General features: G+C 29.9%; 1 protein-coding gene across 4 annotated transcripts; it reads right to left on the bottom strand.

Moving 5' to 3' along the window:
- Positions 1-5140: 5140 nt before the first annotated feature.
- On the bottom strand, positions 5141-12896 carry LOC110649332 (uncharacterized). Of its 4 annotated transcripts, none has more exons than XM_058154302.1 (7): positions 12723-12896; positions 12552-12633; positions 11348-12059; positions 10757-10816; positions 8169-8198; positions 6096-6123; positions 5141-5596 (listed from the first exon to the last, which is right to left on the bottom strand). In XM_058154302.1, exons 3-7 carry the CDS (start codon positions 11396-11398, stop codon positions 5274-5276), a joined length of 492 nt encoding a protein of 163 aa, XP_058010285.1. In that variant the 5' UTR covers positions 11399-12059; positions 12552-12633; positions 12723-12896; the 3' UTR covers positions 5141-5273. The 4 variants fall into 4 exon arrangements, with proteins under 4 accessions (XP_058010285.1, XP_058010289.1, XP_058010287.1 ...); XM_058154306.1 differs by having other exon boundaries at positions 8169-8186; positions 12723-12891; XM_058154304.1 differs by lacking the exon at positions 12552-12633.
- Positions 12897-13663: the final 767 nt, after the last annotated feature.

The raw sequence follows: 13663 nt of genomic DNA, 5'->3' as shown, positions 1-13663 counted from the left end.
AAAATTTATTGCCTTGAAAAATAAAAATCCTATTTTGAAAACTCAGAAAATTTAAATTAAATACAGTAATATTTAATACATTAAAATATTATAATTTACACATAAAATTATTATTTAAAAAATTCAGAATGTTACACTAGAGGTCTTTGAATAGTAGCTTTTGGTGGGGTGTATATAAAACCATCAATTAAATTAACAAAACCATATTAATTTCATCCAATTTTTATGATTTTTATTTGTGTTATATTAGTTATGAATTAAAAATTATATAAACTTATATATTTTGATTTGATTTCGGTTTTGAAAATCTTCAAAAAAAGACAATTAAAAAGAGACAACTTAAAAGAATAATTATCTTTGCAGATTCGTGAATATTTTACCTCAATCTACTTTATGGACAAAATGATTCTCACCTATTTATAATATCTGTGTAAGAATCTGTTATTTTATTCCTCAAATCTTTGTAAGGATATCTGTTTTCTTCTTCCAGTTTTATTTCTCTATGTACTCTAATTATTTGAATGAAATCTTTCTATTTTGAGAACAAAAAAAAAAGTAAGGGTCTTTGAATTGAATGTGAAATTGCATGATTTTGTGTTCGATAAGGAAGAATTAGAGAGACAACTCATTTCATCCTTTTTTTTTTTTTTTGATCCAACAATTTGATGTCGTCCATATCGATGAGCCTATCTGCACATCATTGATTATTTTATTCATTTCAAATCTCCATGCATTAGTATCTTCCATCTAACCCATTACTCGTGGAATAGCTATCATTGGATTTTCACTTTAGGAATTTTTTTTTGTCTAAACTCATTTTATTATAAATTTAAAATATAAAATATATAATATAATTTACTTATTAAAAAATAAATCTCACATATATATTTATATTCATAATAAATTAAATTAAAAAAAAAAATCTCACACTTCACACTTTATTATATTAAAATTAAAAAAAAAAAGTATACGACTCATATATCCTTTGTGTCTATCCTTTTAATGGAATTTTGTAACTTGAAAGAACAATTATCTTCATAATTTTTTTAAAGATTCTTACCTCATCTTACTTAACAGATGAGATGAATTTTCAAACAATGCTCTTGAAGATCTTTACTTTTATTTTCAAATAATTATGAATATTAAGATGTTTATTTAACACTATCATTTTGCAGATGGCAGAGAATTTTTGTTTCGATCTATTCGAAAGCCAACGTGCATGATTCTTACACTTCTACAGCATCTAGGTATGTGAAGTTAGACAAAAAAAAAAATGCTTATATGCGCAGGTTGATGTTGTTCATCTTTTAGGTTTTTATCTCTTTATCTTTGAAAAAGAACTAATTTTATAAATATTTAAAATTAAATTTTCGATTTTCATATGAGTCTCTTAATGAACGAAAAATATTAAATTAATGAGATTTACTCTTTCATATTATATTGTAATGAGAAAACATAAACTCACCAAACATAAGTACTGCCTTGACCATTTTAGTAAAATATAAAGAATGGGAAGTGGCGCCACCCTCTAGTAAAAGCTTTGTAATATTGATGAATATCAACAACTTGCAATTGTACATTGTAGAGAGAGAAATTCTTGCTTATAAATATATAAAATTTATATATTTATATATGTATATATTATTATTTTAATATTATAATTAAATAACTAAAAACATTTTTATGAAAATGTTTTATATAAAAATTATTTTTTATAAAATAAACGAAATTTTAATATTTATAATTTTTTCCTCTGATCTTTGTCAGTGAAAATTTTATTTTATGTAAGATTTCTTTTCTTTGTTTGGCTGTTTTTTTTATGATATTTAAGATATAGATCTTTTGCAATGCTCAATTAAGTTCTGCAATTTGATATATATATTTTTTTAAGATTGATATAATATATCTTAAAGATTTAAACTTTGAAAACACTAAAATAATAATTAATGGTGGTGGAGATTTTCACTAATTATAAGAAGAATAATATTATTAAAAAAAAATTATATGATGAAAATAATAATATTATTATTTAAAAATTGAAGCTAATTATAATTATTAGTAATATATAAATATTTCATTATTATATTTTAAATTCAAAAAAATAAATTTTATTATAAATATCAAATTACTATTTTTAAATAAGATTTATCACTGTTTTAAAAAATATACAAGTAGCTCACATCACCGGATGTTGTAGCTGTGATGGTGGGAATAGTCAGGTGGATAATTTATGGAAGGCGATGTCTCTTTATTTCGGAGGTTGATAGAGATTGATACTTGACAGCGGCATTTCATGTGCATTTTCCAACCTGTGATTGGGGCAAATGGGACCATTGAACAAAGCAAATCTTCATTTGGGCCACTGTTTATGGATTTTGGTTGGCCTTAATAGTTTAAAAAAAAAAAAAAGTCAATCCTTTTCAACTTTTTATAATTTTATTTTTTAATATAATTTTAATTTTACAAGTTGTTGTTTTGTACCATAAAGTTAAAATTTTTTTTTTATACACCATGGATCCTTCTTTATCCGTTTTACCATTTATATAAAATTAATTTCTTTTAGAATTTTTAACTGTCTTTTCCAACAATTATCTCTTTTAGAAAATTAAAATAAATGTTAACTCTTCTTTTTGTGGGCTTCATGTAGATATTTTTATTTTGACGAAATTCTATCAGTACCTGAGACTGTAATTTTCACTTGAAAGCGCAAACTCGAGGCTGATTTTGAAAGGTGCCTAATGTTATAGGTGTTTCCTATATTTATAGGAGTAATAGACGTGTTTCTGGTAGCAATTTTGGTGAAAGTAAATGTAAACTCTAAGTGTTGTGGTATAATAAGCTAGGTTTCCTATCAATGCTAGAATTATGCAATTGAACGTAGATAAATGAGTATTTGAGTTTGGAGGATTAAATAATAATATTAAAGACTATAATAAATGTTTGGAATTAATTGAGATTAAATGATTATATATAAAAGGAGTTTAGGCCCCTGAGTTGGATTTGAGGAACGAAGATTAAACGATGATGATATGGCTGACCCCAAATGGGCAGTGTAAGGCATATTGTAGGCTTGAGGCCATTTGAGTGTTGTTTGGTCTATGAAAATATGTTTTCTTGTATGAGGTTAAGTACTCAATATGGAGAAAACTCTACCAAATTTATGACTTGACCTTAGGATGTCTTTTATATTAATTTGTTTATGGATTGTTCTTGATATTTGCTTTACAAAAGTATATAGTTGATCGGAACCGATCATGTTCTTCCTCCCAACCAGATAAAGTTGATGTAGTTGCCCAATAAACGAGTTGATATTAAACTTGCATTTAGCATCGCTATTATTTACATTTTGTCATGTTCATGTATCATTATATATCTACATTATAGATTTGTATATTGGGTCAGCAATTTGTTTTATTAATGACTGATAATTAGGATTTTGGAAGACTTTTTTCTAATTAGAGTACGAAAAATATTTTTCGATAAGATGGATGATTATTTCTTATTTTAGAGTAAAATTTTAATTATAGCGTTATTCCTATAATTGTATGATTTATTTGAAGATAGTAGAAAACAACATACTAGTGAATATAGCCTTATGTTGAGAAGGTGAACCACATAAATTTTATTTTTATAAATGTTTACTTTGTTTCTTTTAATTTATACACTTCCACGGTTCGCAATAGATGGTAACAAAGCCTGGGACAATCTTGGTCAGTTTGATTGAAGGTGAAGGAAAGTTAAAATTAAAGTGGAGCTCTAGATGCAAAATTAAGAAGGTTGATGACATGAGAATTTTTTGAAGAAAGAAGCAAATAGAGTTGAATATTTTAAAAGTTTAAGCTCAAGCATGAAAACTTGGTTATTGAAGACACCCAAGAATTTGAGATATGAAATCGTTGATAGATTTTGAGTCAAGGTATATTAATGGCTTATAATCCAATAAGATTTTGGGAGACCTTTTACTAAGTAGAGTGGGAGAATTATCCCTCAATAAATATTATTTCTTATATTAGAGTAAAATTTTAATTATAGTGTTATTTATAGATTGAGTTCCTATTTAGATTAGGACTAAAAAAATTAATACTATAAATAAGTTTATTTGTTTGTTGCCCATGGAAGGAGAGGATTCAATCTAAAGTGAAGAAAAAGAAATAAAATTCAAGAGAAAAGAATTATTGTTCATTAACGAGAGATTATTGCCTATATAGTTAAAAATACTCTTTATATAATATATTTAAAATAGTAAATGTATGCCTATGGATGTAGTTTTAAGTTGAAAGGATGAATTACTTAAGTTTTATTATTGTGAATGTTTACTTTGTTTTTTTTATGATTTACATAGTTCTGCAACTCGCAACATAATCTTTGATTCATAATTTTAGTTGTTATTATGTTATAGGTGAAAAGCCTTTTTTTTTTTAATATTTTAGATATCCTCTGTGCGCGCGCGTAGCGGTATAGGTGAGGCACTAATATCGTTTACTCTTGCATGTGGCTATAGATGTAGATTGGAAGGAGGTTGGTATGGCTATATTCGTTGACTTCTTTTGTTATATATGGCTTCCACAGGGTAGATAAGCCGTAACAGCCGCTGACTCTCACAAATGGTATAAAAGTACATTGCTTGGATTTGGGAGAAATGATACATATTGAATTGTGAAAGCGTGCATGGGTTTCAGGCTTTTCTCTTGGCAAAATCATGAATCTTTGCTATGATGTAAATATATAGTCCATTCCACGATAAAACAACACTAGAATCTAGATACTAATAAAGAATATTTACTTATTCAATGTCAAATTCTATAAGTCAATGTCTCATTCATATTCAACTATTTTGTTCAGGTGACAAAAAGAGCATTCTTTTCTTGCAGTTAGTCCTGTTTCTTTTTTGCAGGTTCAATTAGTTACTTTGGTCTAATATCAATGTTATGATTTCTTGTGTGTGCGTCTGAATATATATATATATATATATATATATATATATATATATATATATATATAAGGAATTTTCCAAATCTTATAAAACCATCAAAAGCCTCCCCAAATCACATCCAAACAAGCTGTATTCTAGTAATGCAAGTCAGCTTCTGGATATAACTAACATGCCATAATCAAGTTCCCAAAAAAAAATAAATAAATAGGAGAGCAAACCCTTAGATATTGGATAAAAACAAGAGGTTTTAAAAGTTCAATTTAAAAGTGGTGTGGACTATTCTCTAATCACATATCAAAACTTGAAGCTGAGAACTGATGGCAATGCAGTACAGATCATCTCAATGTAGAATGTTAATGGGCCTTTGATCAAACATCAAGTAATAGGGAATCCCTGAAGTATCACAGATGTCCAACTTAAGATGGATCAATTTAGCTTGGTACAGATCTTTAGAGCTCCTCTCAGTAAGTAGGCGTTTCTCTACCTCCTCAAGTCGTGGCAACCATTTCAATCCAAGAGCACTTCCTGCTTTTGCTGCTACCAGGAAATGTTCTTTTGCCATCTCTACTGGATTCATCACTGTGCTTTCATGATTTTTTGCCTTTTTGGTAGAGGACCTCCTCTTCAAATTGAATTTCATTAGTGATTCTGGGAATTGAGCACCTGAGAATTGCACCATTAAGGTTAGCTCAAATCAAATGAAGCACTTCTGTATTCTTTTGAATAGATAAAACAACCTAGAGAGGTTACACTACATTTAGATGAAAGAAACCACCCACCCCAAGAAAATAGAAAAGGAGTTGCCAAAAGTAAGTGTTATCAAGTGGTGATGGATTAGGATTACCCACTTGCCTCCAGTATTCAAATATGAAATTTCAGCTAGCAAGGCCTGCAGTTTTTACTTTTGACTTGTTTGTAGCGAATGACAAAAGAAAAGATGCAATATTGTTATAATGAAAGACTTAGTAGTTTAACACACAAAATATTTATCAATGGAATTGGATCCTCCCTCAAAAGGAATTCTCTCAGCTCTGGGTTTAACCAGAACATGTTCATGTGTGTGTATTGATTGATTGCAATCAAAAAGGGAGGATATTATTACCTAAAATCATAGAATTCTAACAGAAGTACAGAACTGCCAAAAAAGGTAGGACCAGCTAACCTCTAAGAAGGAAAGATCGATATGCTATTGTGAAAACCCATATACATTTATTATTTATTATTATTTTATTTTAATTAGCTAACAATAATTTAATATATTTATAAAAAATATATATATTTTATTAGATGGTCTGCTTATTTATTTTTAGATATATATATTATTTTTGAAATTAAATATATATCTGCAATCTGAACAACCCAGTTCAATAATAATTCTTATCCCATTCTACACCTAATAGAACTCTTGAAATATATATATACCCTAATCATCTCTTCTGCTAAACTTTGCTCTCAAAACCTGTTTGTCACCTCCTTTTCCTACCAAATACTCTCAACAGGTATTTTCATAATCTTTTATTTATTATTATACGTATATATATAAAATAATCTGATGTGCGCAGATAATTCTTAAATTTTTATTTCTCAATTCATCATCTTTGATTATGTTTTCAAAATAAAAATTCTCATTCTTTATTCAATAATGGGTGAATTTGATTTTATTTTCTTTCCTCGATTTGTTACAACTACTCTAGAAATTTATTTTTTTTCTTTGACCATTGGTATTGAATTGGGTTGATCATGATTACTGTGAGATAAGTAACCTTCAATTTAGATTATATACATATATAAACCTTTGTATGTTGGTCCACGTCCGTCTAAGGTTTATATATATATTAAAATTATTTTATTTTATTATTATTTAATATTTTTTTATATTTTGGGTATGTAGGAGATTCAAATATTCATTCTGTCAGCTGAAATTGTCTTTCTTTTATTGAATCTAGCTATTATTTTGGAGGTTCCAGGTGAGTGGTAATTATAGTACATGGTACCGTTTTAGTCCCTTTTAAAATTTCTTAACATTAAGTTTGTTATTAAATGAAATTTTAAATCAATATTTTAACAATTATTTTATATATGATTTTCTAGAGTTTTATATTATTATTGAATTTTATTTCGATTTTGATTAAATAATTGATTTTGTCAACTATCTCTGGATTAGACCCATTAGGATTCCGGGAACAGACCTTTAATGTATTTATATTGATTGATATTTGACTATAAAATTTACTAATGTGTTACTGAATTGATTTGAGATTGATTTGATTTTATTGAATTAATTTGAGATTGATTTGATTTTACTGAATTGATTTGATATTGATTTGATTTTATTGACTCTCTAAAACTATTGAAATACACTATTGGAATTGCACTATCAGTTATTATTTGCTATCTGAAATTTTTTTATTGATTTTTATTGATTTGTACAAATTGATTTTCTGTTTTGAATTGGTACCTGTGTCCAGTATCTGTTTTTGTTATCTGGCCCCGCCGTGTGGACTATCACGGTATTAGGTTGCATTGTCGAGTCATGCATCATTGCAGTTTATGGTTTGCATTAGTATCATATGCATTGATATCTGTGAAGGAGGAGGAAGGTATCTGATATCTGGTAACGCGCTTACCATCTGGCCTTTGGTGATGTGGGGTATCATCACCCTGGTGCACTGTACCATAAAATTTTTATTGAATGAATTTCTTTTATATATATGTTTTATGAAGTTATTTTATTAATGATTTTGACAGCATGAGCATGAATTTATCAAATAGAAAATTTATTGTGAAATTAATCAAGCGTCTGCCTGTTCCTATTCTGTTGTGTGCTATAATTATCATTCACTGAGCATCTAGCTCAAACCACGTTTTCTCACATGCATTATCTGTTTGGATCAGTAGAATTCTGCAGCTGATCCAAATATTCAGTCCATTTTCTGGAGAGGGACAACTTTGATTTGTTCTCATGGTATGCCCGAATTCGTGTTTTCTCGTGCTAATAATTAGTTTGGTTTATTAAACAGTTTAAGTTTTTATTGAAATCTATAGAGACTCCGCAGTTTACCTATGGGATATTTATGATATTTATTCAGCATTTTGTTTATTTGGATTTTGTCTATTTTTGGGATTAGTAAGTGACAATATATTTATTCAAGATACTCTGATAAGGCTTGCATGATTTAAGAATACTTAAATTATGCGCCGGTCACGGTTTAGAATTTTGGGTCGTGACAGCTATAGCTGCACCAGCATGCCCCTGCAAAAAGTGCTAATACGAGGAGAGGTCCATATGAAGTTGATGCATTAACAAATAACAATGAGGTTCAAAAATTTAGAAATTCAGCATTTTCATTTTCCTTCTCAGACAGTGAAAGGAACCATTTTTCATCACAGGTACTTTTGTAAGTTTCAGTCTTGCCATTGTAGACATGCTTGAAAGCACTCGAACTCAAAAAACCAGTTATGTGGCAACGGGTTAATTCCTATATGCTACTAGAGGCAGTCAACTGTTGAGACTGATTAAGTACAAGCAGAAATAGGAGAAGAACAGAGGATAGTAGAATGGGGCAGAGATGAAATTAGAGAAAAAATAGAAGAAATGGAGAAGTACGAGAGATTAGAGAGAAACAAGCATGATATTCAGGAACTTCAGAAAGAGGTTTCTCAGTCGAGACAAATAAAACAAACATCATCAAAAGTTGCTGACAGGCAGTGTGCACATCTAGGTATAATTTTTAGAGGTCTCCCATCAGGCTGTTGAATCTTTTTTCTAAATTTCCAAAAAGTCTTACAAATCAGTGACCTATTGTATCACAACTTTTTTTTTTCAAATGCTTATCATTTATCATCAAATAATACAATGAACTCAACTTAGTAAGGTGATATAAAGAAATAATGCTGAATAATTCCTCCTTTCAATTCCAAGGAATCTGGAGCTCTTTTATCACCAATTAATCCCTATGCACATAAATAACTCCAAAAGTTAAAAGATGCATTTCTATGGAGGTTTTATAAGGCCACATCAAACTTTAGCAATCCCAACTTCAAGGACACTAAAGCTGTGTCATTTATGATTGATATATTGTGAAAATATAGCGTTCATTTTAGTTAATTTTATTAGTTTTCAACAAATTTTGAATTGCTTTGTGATTAATTTTTATCTTTAACAGTAATTTTGTTAGTTTTCTTGTTCTTAGTTTAATTTTGGTGTTTTTACTCGGTTTTAGGTGAAAATTGACCATGGATTGAAGGGAATTAGGTAAAGGAAGCACTTGAGGTCATTTGGGACCATTTTAGTGTGCCTAAGTCACGTCAAAGCCGTGATTGTTGAACATTTCACCCCCAGGGCATGAACATTGCTCATAATTTGGGAAAAAGAAATAAGTGACCAGAGACATTTCCATATCCAAGCCGTGAGACTGGCCATCGCACACGCCCTGGCCGTGAGTCTTCCAACAAGAGCAGATTCTCTCCTTAACAACCTTGAAAAGTGGACCAGGAAATAGGGGGACTCCAGAATGGTTTTTCCTTGAAGAGGGGAGGTTCTTTTCTGCCATAAGTGACCTTCAAGTTTCCAAACACTTAGAGAATCCATTTTTGAGCTAGGAAGCAAGCTTTTGTAGGGAATTTCTTGGAGGATTTGGATTTGAAAGAGGATTTTCTGCACCAAAGTCTTCTAAGAGTTCTTTTTCACTGGGAACCCACTTAATTTTGTCATGTATGGTTATAATTTCACTAAGTTTGTTTTGTTTTTTGATATCATGAGTTGGCTAAGTTACTTAGATAGGGATTTTGATGTAGCTTACCTAAGTTAATCTTATGAATTTTGATCTGTTCTCTTTATCTTGGCAATTAATGGTTTTCTTTACTCTCAATGCTATTGGGTATTAGAGACAAACCTAATTTATTATTGATTTATGATTTTGCTGGGAAGTAAGTTGCGAATCTTGTTTGAGATAACCATTATCATAGATTTTTAGGTAGAAGGCTAATGCTATGTGGTGTGTCATAATCTTTTTTCTTTATGCGTTAATTAATTCAATAGCTCTTTATTGGGAAATAGGAGTTATTTTGTTAATTAGAATGTTTTATAAGACTTGGGAAGGATTATTAAACATTATTTGATTATTACCCTAGCCCCCTTTTAATTGATTATTAGACAAAATTAATTAATATTAAATGATGGGTCAAGTGAAATCAACATCCCTAGCCTCCTTTTAATTGGTTTTTAGCTTAATTTTATTGTTCTTGCTATCTAATTTTAAATTGAAGTTAATTTTAGTTCAATTGCTATTTTAGCTTACTTTGAATTCTTTCAATTAAATCAATTTGATAGCATAGATATTGATAAGATTAGCATAAATTTTGGTACTTAAAGGCAATTCTTATGAGAACAATACTTGACTCTTGTATTAGTTATACAAATCCGTGCACTTGCGAATAAGTATTGAGTTTTTGGCAAGTGCAAACTACAACTTTCTAAAATGAGCTTGAAAATTGAACAGGAAAAGTTGAGAATGTCAATCAATATCAAGTTTAGAATGCATTATTAGCAGTAAGAATCTTCCGGTGTGTGCCCCAATAAAGTAATTGAAAACCAACAGATGCAAATTATTTAGCACAAAGAACACTTTCTTTTATCTTATCTGATGCCCTATGAAAAAACCATAAAGCTGAGCCAACACCTTTCTTCACATAATACTCAGTCAAATATACAGCACCAAGAAGGTAAAGAGCACCTGGATGGAACTAAAACATGGCAATAACACAAGGCTGTAAGACATCTCACAAGCATCATTACTAAGTATATGCTTTTGGAAAACACACCTGGTCAATTGCCTTCCCCAAATAATAGAAAGCTTGTTGCTCTGATTGAACATAATCATTCTATCAAAAGAACAAGACAGAGAAAATTACCAAATAATGTCAAATACAATTCAAAACTAATAGAACCACCATAATAATTAGCCATCTATGTAAATCTAGCTCATATATAAATTGTAAACATCTAAACCATCAAGTTGCAAAGCTCATCAGTGTGAATTTAAATAATGTACCCTGAACAATAAGTTCCAATGAGAGTAAATTATTGCAAAAGTAAGGATCAAGATTAAATCAGCAAATAATGCCTTGTTCCAATTGTTTGACTCTGCCTTAAGTTTCAGTAGCAAATGCAACTAAGTTTAAAAAACTAAATCAACAGCTCCATTATTATCTAGTGGTGGTTTGGTAATCCCAGCCCTTATATGATGTTGTGCCAATATAGCCACACACTGTTTATCAATGTAATAAAAACTAATTCTATGTTACTTATATCTTCAACCACTGCAGTGTAGATGCACATAAAAGAGGCTAAACAAAAATCTGACTGGCGTTTGCTCATGCACAATCCACTCAACAGATACTGATTTGCCCAACCTCAACTCTCAGATGGCAGCCTAATTCACATTGCGCATCTGGATCACCCATATCTGCAACTACCACTAACAAAGCAGCTCTTCTGTGTCATGAAAAAGAGAAAAAACAGCATTAATATTGTACACAATAGAACAGATAATAGAAAATTTTAATTAGTCAATAACTGAAATAAACGAACTAAATACATGAGATCAACCAACAAACATTCAAAAAATGATTAACTTTACATGACATTTTACTTGTAAAAATTGACTATCAAAATGGATTGCAGAAATATAATAACTAGCCAAGTTATAGTTTATATGGATAGGACTTTTTGACACTGAAAGGTACAGACAACCAAAAAGTTGGAAAGCCCCATCCACAGTTCTAAACTGTTATCTAAATACTTTAAAAGATCAGATATAAGCACTCACAGTAGACAAGGTCTCCAATCTTCAATTTAAAACCAACCCAATTCCAATATTCTTTTTGGAAGAAGGAGAACAATTAAAATTCAAATTTTGCTAATTTAGATCTCAGACCATTTTGACCCATTAGTGTAGTGATGATTTCTACATCTCATACAAGCAAAACAAAATTAGAAAGTTAACTCATAAAGCTTTACAAGCTCCAGGAGCATGATACTTCAAATGCAATTTGGACAACCGATAACTAGCATGGGTATTTGAGTTGTCAGCCTCCAAGCCAATTCAAAGTTCTCTTTTGCAGTCTGACATTCAACAAACAAAAATAAAATAAAATAAAACCAAGTTTTCAAGAGCAGATACTCACTTATTAGTTTACAATTCTTCTCTACGTTCAATTATGTACCAATTTGAATTGGAAGATAGATTTCATATGAACTAACATCCCCTATTAAATAAAAAAAATTAAAAATAGTCATGCAAACCAAAAGAAACTAATTTTATACATTCCTAGTGCAGATAAATATTAATTACTAGCCCTTAATGCCTATAAAAGATTATAGAAGCCCTTTGGCTCAAATACTGATAATGTCAACTAGTTAGCTAATTGCTAGTTCCTCAATCAATATAAAAATTCCATTCAAATTCTGGCCCTTGTAAACTGCCCTAAAAAAGAAACTAGTTTCTATTCCATTAATATCACAACTAGAGTTATTTCACAACATAAATAAGTAAATAAATAATATCAACTGAAGCACGAAATTCCAATTAACAAATTATAACCTCCATTGAGTTACCCTGAGGAGAGGAATGAGGCGGCGATCATTGAGTTCGCTATGAACTCCATGGCCTTCTTATTTCTAATATGCAGCCACCTTGCTCAAAACAATAAACACGCAGAGCATCCAAAAGAAAATTGTAAATTAAGAATTCAAAGGAGGGTAGTTTGAGAAGGCGCGAAAACTTACATGAGGAGTATACAAGTGAAGAAGATTAAGTAAAGTAGAGGAGGGTTCTTCATGTATTATCTGAGTATCTTTGCTCAGTGCAGGAATCCGACACTTACAAATAAGAAGAGATAGGAACGAGAGGAAGGCCGTGGCTGGTGGTCGGAGAGGGGAGGGTGGGACAGCGTCTGGCGGACCGAGCTACAGGCCAATAAATTGGGCTTTCAGTGAAATACTCTCCATCAATGAAAGCCCATTGGATTCCAATTTCAAACTTCTCAAGTTTCCCCCTTCTTTGCATCCTCTCTTTCCCAACCCAAACCCACTAATCTTTCAAGCTCCATATCCATTCCATCTCCACTCGGGGGCGGATTCCTTATATAATTTCAGGGGCAAACTTAGACATTTTAATGGGCCATGGTAAAAACATGACCAATGAGCTATGATATAAATGTGATTAATGTTCTATGATACATGAGTAAACATGAATAAAGGGTTATAATACATGAGTAATTATTAATTTACTAAGCTCAATCAAATATAAATATGAGTACCCTTTGTTTGGTTTGAAGGAAAAGGAGAGAATATAAAAAAAAATGAAATTTGATTTCCTTGAATTTTTTTAGGGATGACAAAAGTTTTCGAATTAGATCCGTCTTATCTCGAACCAGATCAATTTTCTTTGATCTTGTTTAGACTCTAATTTGTGCGGGGCAGGGATAGAAAAACTTTCTCCCCACCTTGAAATTTTGTAACCCTTGTTGTATAGTAATATATTATTTTTTTAATTAAAAATAATTTATTTTTATATATTAAAATATTATAATTTTAACAAAATATATAAACATTTTATTAAAATAATATGTAAAACTTACATTTTTAATTATAATTTATTTTTTAATTAATAAATTTATATTATATACTAATAAATTAAAATAAAAAAATAAAAAAAATTCTTTACG

Source organism: Hevea brasiliensis, chromosome 10, assembly GCF_030052815.1.
Source record: "Hevea brasiliensis isolate MT/VB/25A 57/8 chromosome 10, ASM3005281v1, whole genome shotgun sequence".
Classification (NCBI taxonomy): Eukaryota; Viridiplantae; Streptophyta; class Magnoliopsida; order Malpighiales; family Euphorbiaceae; genus Hevea; species Hevea brasiliensis.
The sequence above is the reverse complement of the archived record's forward strand: the minus strand, read 5'-3'. Positions and strand labels throughout refer to the sequence as shown.

What these genes read in the sequence shown, in the direction of transcription:
- LOC110649332 (XM_058154302.1), bottom strand. Translation starts at nt 11,398, where the DNA reads ATGGGTGATCCAGATGCGCAATGTGAATTAGGCTGCCATCTGAGAGTT. An exon ending in TGGGGAAGGCAATTGACCAG is followed by an intron (nt 8,199 to 10,756) that starts GTGTGTTTTCCA and finishes TCCTCGTATTAG; the next exon opens with CACTTTTTGCAGGGGCATGC. An exon ending in TCGATCTTTCCTTCTTAGAG is followed by an intron (nt 5,597 to 6,095) that starts GTTAGCTGGTCC and finishes TGCAATTCTCAG; the next exon opens with GTGCTCAATTCCCAGAATCA.